The sequence below is a fragment of the Alosa pseudoharengus genome, unplaced genomic scaffold (genome assembly GCF_046254945.1).
Source record: "Alosa pseudoharengus isolate Yale_2024_CS ecotype anadromous, Long Island Sound unplaced genomic scaffold, YU_APseudo_1.1 YU_APseudo_1.1_scf_14, whole genome shotgun sequence".
NCBI lineage: Eukaryota > Metazoa > Chordata > Actinopteri > Clupeiformes > Clupeidae > Alosa > Alosa pseudoharengus.
The window spans coordinates 10572120-10577913 of record NW_027468609.1 but is presented as its reverse complement, the minus strand read 5'-3'; the positions used below and the strand labels follow the sequence as shown (position 1 = coordinate 10577913).

General features: G+C 45.3%; 1 protein-coding gene across 1 annotated transcript; it reads right to left on the bottom strand.

Annotated features, from left to right (window-relative positions):
- Positions 1-923: 923 nt before the first annotated feature.
- On the bottom strand, positions 924-4795 carry LOC143122382 (uncharacterized). Its single transcript, XM_076283189.1, has 3 exons — positions 4189-4795; positions 2614-2774; positions 924-1850 (listed from the first exon to the last, which is right to left on the bottom strand). The coding sequence occupies exons 1-3, from the start codon at positions 4577-4579 to the stop codon at positions 1533-1535; spliced, it is 870 nt and encodes a 289-aa protein (XP_076139304.1). The 5' UTR covers positions 4580-4795; the 3' UTR covers positions 924-1532.
- Positions 4796-5794: the final 999 nt, after the last annotated feature.

Sequence of the window (5794 nt, the reverse complement as noted above, 5' to 3'; positions counted from 1 at the left end):
TTTACATGGGGCAGCCGTGGCCTACTGGTTAGCGCTTCGGACTTGTGACCGGAGGGTTGCTGGTTCGAACCCCGTATCCCATCCATATTGGAGTGGGTGAAACGCAGACAGTCCTGCTCGTATCCCACCCATATTGTAGTGGAGTGAAACGCAGACAGGCCTGCTCGTATCCCACCCATATTGGAGTGGAGTGAATCTCCAGTGCTTGGGTGTGTGCATGAGTGCAGCCCTTAATTCACCTCTGTGCCTGAGAGGGGAGCTATGCGGAGTGTGTGTGTGTGTGTGTGTGTGTGTGTGTGTGTGTGTGTTTACACTCATGCTCTCTCTACAGGGTGTGGAGACGCAGAGGCATCCGGAAATCTCCAGGAGGGGAAAGTGTGTGTGTGACTGACTCCAACAGTCTTGTTGGTGCACAGGGAATGAATGAATAACAAAGAAAGCGTCAAGGGCAACATGTAAAGAATTGCATGATTGTGTGTGTTGCACAGATATGGGCCTTTCAATGTCTAAACGTGTGTGTATGTGTGTCTATATTTGTGTATCCCTTTGTGTGGGTGTAAAGAAGGAGCCGATAATTTCCTTGGGCTGTTCCCACTCCTATCAGCAGATATTATAGATTGCACTTGGCTTTCCCAACATGACTGTGTACACAAGTCATTTACAATATGTAGCACACAAAGGCCTAAGCTCCTAACCAGGGCGGGACCTTGTCATTTAACACCCAACATCACATTACATCACGTCAGTCCAACGCGGCTATTACGCAGAAATGATTTGTGGCGATGCATATCTACATTCACAAGTAGGCCAGCATTGATAAAGAGGGGGAAAAAGCTCCTTTGTTTGACATCATCTGAAGCAATAGACAAATCTCATGTAAGAGCAAGATCACTTTTTAATGAGTCTTTCTAGTCCGTAAATTGTTTTACCAACATACATACACACACACACACACAGGAGGAACAGTATTAACGTGACTGATTGCTGTCCAGGGCTGTGTGTGTGTGAGGAATGTGTTTTCCTTTTCGTCCATCGTACCGCTACCAATACACACACGACAGAATGGGTCATTGTAGTAGATAAATCATGTCTTCTACCTAGTGCTGCGATTAATTTGAACAAATAATACCTCTGTCTCTCTTTGCTTGCATCTTTATGAAAAGACATAAATTAACTGAGTGTTCCTGTGACCCATTCTGTTAGAAGCCTATGAGGAGAGATTTTTGACAAAAAAATGAAGAATGTGTTTGATTAGAATTTCCAACCAGGCCTTTACCCAAAGTGTATTCAACCCTGCAAAATGCCAGAAGTCTGATGTCATGAGCAGAGCTGTAAAAGTCCGGCTTCAGAAAGTGAAAGTCCTGCCATGTATTGGTTCTACCTGTGCTCCTAACACAGGTGATTTCACTAATCTACCTTGCTTATGAGTAAAATCAGCTGATTAAGTGAATGGTTGGAACAAAAATGTGGCAGGACTGTTACTTTCTGAAGCTGGACTTTTACACCTCTGGTCATGAGTGGGAGATTTAGGGTCAGGAGTATTGCGAGTCTTCTTTCATGGCATCCTTTCCAGATAGCATCAGTTCGACTTGGCTGTGTGAGAGATCTGTGTGCACGGTCAGGTCAGTGGCGGCCATTTGCAGAGCTGACCGTTGGACCAATGGAGACCAGAGACTCCTTCCGTGACGCTGCAGTAACCTTTGAACCCGGTCGTCGTCGCTGTTGGGGTCCAGTGGCTTGTAGTAGTCCGCATCCAGTGGAGATCCGTCCTGAACGGGTTTGACCCGTGCTTTCCCCGGTTCTGACCCGAACGCCTTTCTCCACTTAGTCCGGCGGTTCTGGAACCACACCTGTTCATGAGGATACAAAGTATATACAAAGTGCTGTAAGCGATGCAGGGTAACGTTACTTCTGTTCGTGACCTCGAGAAATAGAGATCTATGTAAAAAAAATGACACAGAGTGGAAGACAGAGAAAACAAGAGAGTGGTAAAGTAGAGAGAGAGAAAGATGGACAGAGTGAGCGAGAAAGAAAGATAGACAGAGAGATAGAGAGTGAAAGATGGACAGAGGTAGAGAGTGAGAGAAAGATGGACAGAGAAGTAGAGAAACTGAAATAATTTCTATTCGGGCACGTTTGATTGTAGATTTAACACACTGAGACGAACTGTCTTTATGTTGCCTCATGTCCTTCTACACCCTCTGAGGAAATCTAGCTCATCTAGGCTACTCTAAAATTCAATGGCTCCTTATTTTCCATGAAAACATACAGTACATGAAATGGAAAACATACTGAAGCAAATGAGTAGGAAATATACAGTAGTCATTGACAGGGTTGGAAATATACAGTAGCAAAGTTAGGACAGGATTAGAAATTATGTTCAAACTGTTTTCCTTATTTGCTTCCTCCATTTGCTTTTCTATTCTCTGGTAAACACACATTTGTATCTGAGCCCAAACTTCTGATCAGCAGTGTACATGAACCAGGAAACAAGCTTGAGGCTGACATACGATGTTAAAGACTTACTGGTGTAGATAACATTGAGTGATTGTGACAGTTAAAGATAGACACTATGCAATCTTGTCCCTACAGCCCGTGGTCACATGAGCTCACCTTCACCTGAGAGTCCGTCATGTGGAGAGAGAGTGCCAGCCGTTGTTTCTCCACGGAGGACAGGTACTTGTTCTTTTCGAATGCCTTCTCCAGGACGAATATCTGGTAGCCACTGAAGGTAGGTCTGCTGTGCTTCCTCTGGTGGGGTTTCCTGTCTGGCTCTGAAACACAGAACACCACAGTTCACCTCTCATCTCTATGGGATATCATTCTATCTCTATATCTCTATGGGATATCACTCCATCAATATGGGATATCATTCTATCTCTATGGGATATCACTCTATCTCTATGGGATATCACTCCATCTCTATGGGATATCACTCCATCAATATGGGATATCACTCTATCTCTATGGGATATCACTCTATCTATATCACTCTATCTCTATGGGATATCACTCCATCAATATGGGATATCACTGTTAAAGCTGCATCTGTCATTTTTTAATTATTCTTCCTTGTGTCTTTTGTGTTCTTTTTAATTATCATGTACTTTACTTTTTAAACTATTTTTAACTATTGTCCTTTTATGCTTTTTTATTTTTGTTTTTATTTTTTTTTAATTTTTTTTTACTATTACTATTTGTTTTTCTTTATGTAAAGCTAATTGAACGACCCCTGTGTTTGAAATGTGCTGTATAAATAGACTTGACTTGACTTGTAAGGAATTTGGGTTAAATTAGTGAATCAACTGCTTAAGAAAGCTAACTGGTGTTTTTTTGGCAAATGCTGTGAAACACTTATATTCACACTGGGTGATACACGATGCTTAGCTTGGGAGGGGTCCTGCGTACTCCCGTACTGTAGGCTATGCCATGAAAATGAACATACTAGATTAAATAATTTATTAAAAATAACTCAAAAATAGTACATTCATACAGTAGCATAGTGTTTGAAAGCACTTTAAAGTCAGAAACAGTGAAGTGTTGTAAGATTATTCACTTATATTATTCAGAATCATCTCCCATTAAGTATCTTGCACAAGTTTCTCACCTGACCTGTTTTTACAATGTTCTTCTAATGTTACATATATGCTTATACAGTATGCATGTAACAGTCACTGCACATATTTATAACCACTGCACATATTTATACTTAATTTATATTTCTGTAAACCATACCACCTTCTTAACTGTATACTACTGTCTACACTAATATAATATATATTATACTGTTTATGCACCACCTGTCTATACTGTGTGTATATCACATTGCACTTTTCTGCTATTTTGCAAACTGCATTTAGTTGTCTTTGTACTTGTACTCTGCACTGACAATAAAGTTGAATCTAATCTAATCTAATATGTGCTTATAGGATCCCATCACCATGTTACTGAGTAGAGTAGAGAGGTTTTGGTGCAGAGCTGCACTATATTACTGAGTAGAGTAGAGAGGTTTTGGTGCAGAGCTGCACTATATTACGGAGTAGAGTAGAGAGGTTTTGGTGCAGAGCTGCACTATATTACTGAGTAGAGTAGAGAGGTTTTGGTGCAATATTACTGAGTAGAGTAGAGAGGTTTTGGTGCAATATTACTGAGTAGAGTAGAGAGGTTTTGGTGCAGAGCTGCACTTACCTTCTTTCTGCTGTGCTTCTGTCCTCAGCCCCGCAGCGTCATGCGTATTCCTCCCCTGGGTCCTAAAGTCCCCCTGCCTGAGGCCAGCGCCACAGGGTCGTGAGACTCCCTGGAGACTTGAGGCGCTTGTGTCAGCGCGGGTACCGAACGCTGACGGGGAACCGAGTCCAGGCAGTGCTGGACAGGAGCCTGGCCATAGAAACGCAGTGCTGACATGGGTGAGGATGCCGCTGCCCACGGACCAGTGCCCGTCATCCTGCCCTCGGGCCTTGTAGAGGCAGCTGGCAGGCGCTGGTGGAGGAGGGCACAGGTGCTGGCGCTGGTAGTTCCCCTGGGAGAGGACGTCTCTGTGGCCTCCCGAGAGGAACGATGCAGGAACACGGTGATCCATCGACGAGGCCTCCCACCCGTCTCAGAGCGCGGCCATATCAGCGCCACCACCGCTGCGCTCCCTGGAGGTGTTAGAAAGGTGCCCCGGCTCTGAATCCCTCCATAGTCGTGTCTGAACAGCTGTGTGTGCCTGCGCCTGTGCCTGACTCAGTCAGCAGCTCCCATCGTCCAGTGTAGTCTTCCTGTAGTGCGGACGCAGCCGTGCGAGGATGCCTGACCGTCCAGACTTTTCTGATTTATGGGTTTCCTGCTGCTGACTGACAGCGACACAAAGGGCATGGTTGGCTCCACCCATACTCACTCACACATACACACACGCACACACCTTGCGTTTTATCTTCAGCCCAGATAACGGCACCTGACCTGGGCCTGAATCGGACCGGATCTGAGCCAGAACCAGGCAGTGCCATTCAGGGCGGTGCCACCTGTGCCCATGTGGGCATCACTCTGCTTGGACGCTTGCCAACTGGGAGAAAAGGAAGCCAAAAGGAACACAGGTGTTGCACCACACATTCTGTTTGCTCCCAGCTCCTTCCTGTTCTAGTCATGTTAACAGTCAATACAGGAAACATGTTCACTGTCAGCGGTTATAATTCAATTCAAACAGCTCCTACCTTTAATTATTTCAGATATGGCTGCATGTGAAGCAGACATAAACAGCACAGAAATAACAGACATACCTGCATGTCTGTCAACACAAGTTTTGCTGTTTTATTTATTTCTGGCGAAGGCCAATCAGTCGTGTACATCTTGTCCAGATGTTGCTGGGTGGAGTCTCTAACCCCACTGTAAGCCTCCATATCTCCCTTGTCCAGTGCTGGAGGCCAGGGGTCTCTTGGGGAGGGGGGGGGGGGCTACACAGCTCGCATGGTGAGCCAGGTCTGTTTGGGGAGCACTTAAAGCTTCCATCAGTCCACGACTGCACGGGTCTATGGTCATTTCAGATCGTGTTTCTGGCACTCGGTTTCAGTGTCCAGCGGGTCCATTGGCTACTGCATGGCAGTATCACTGGGTCTGATTGGGCCTCCGCCATGGGGCTTCAGAGTGAGAGGAGGAAGGGACTTCAGAGGACCCCTCACCATCACCAAGGTAACGACTGCTCTAGCCTGGTAAAGCTAATAGGGGCCTTCGCTTACCTGCGGACCGATCACTATCACCAAGGTAACAACTGCTCTAGCCTGGTAAAGCTAATAGAGGCTGCGGATACCTGCGGATC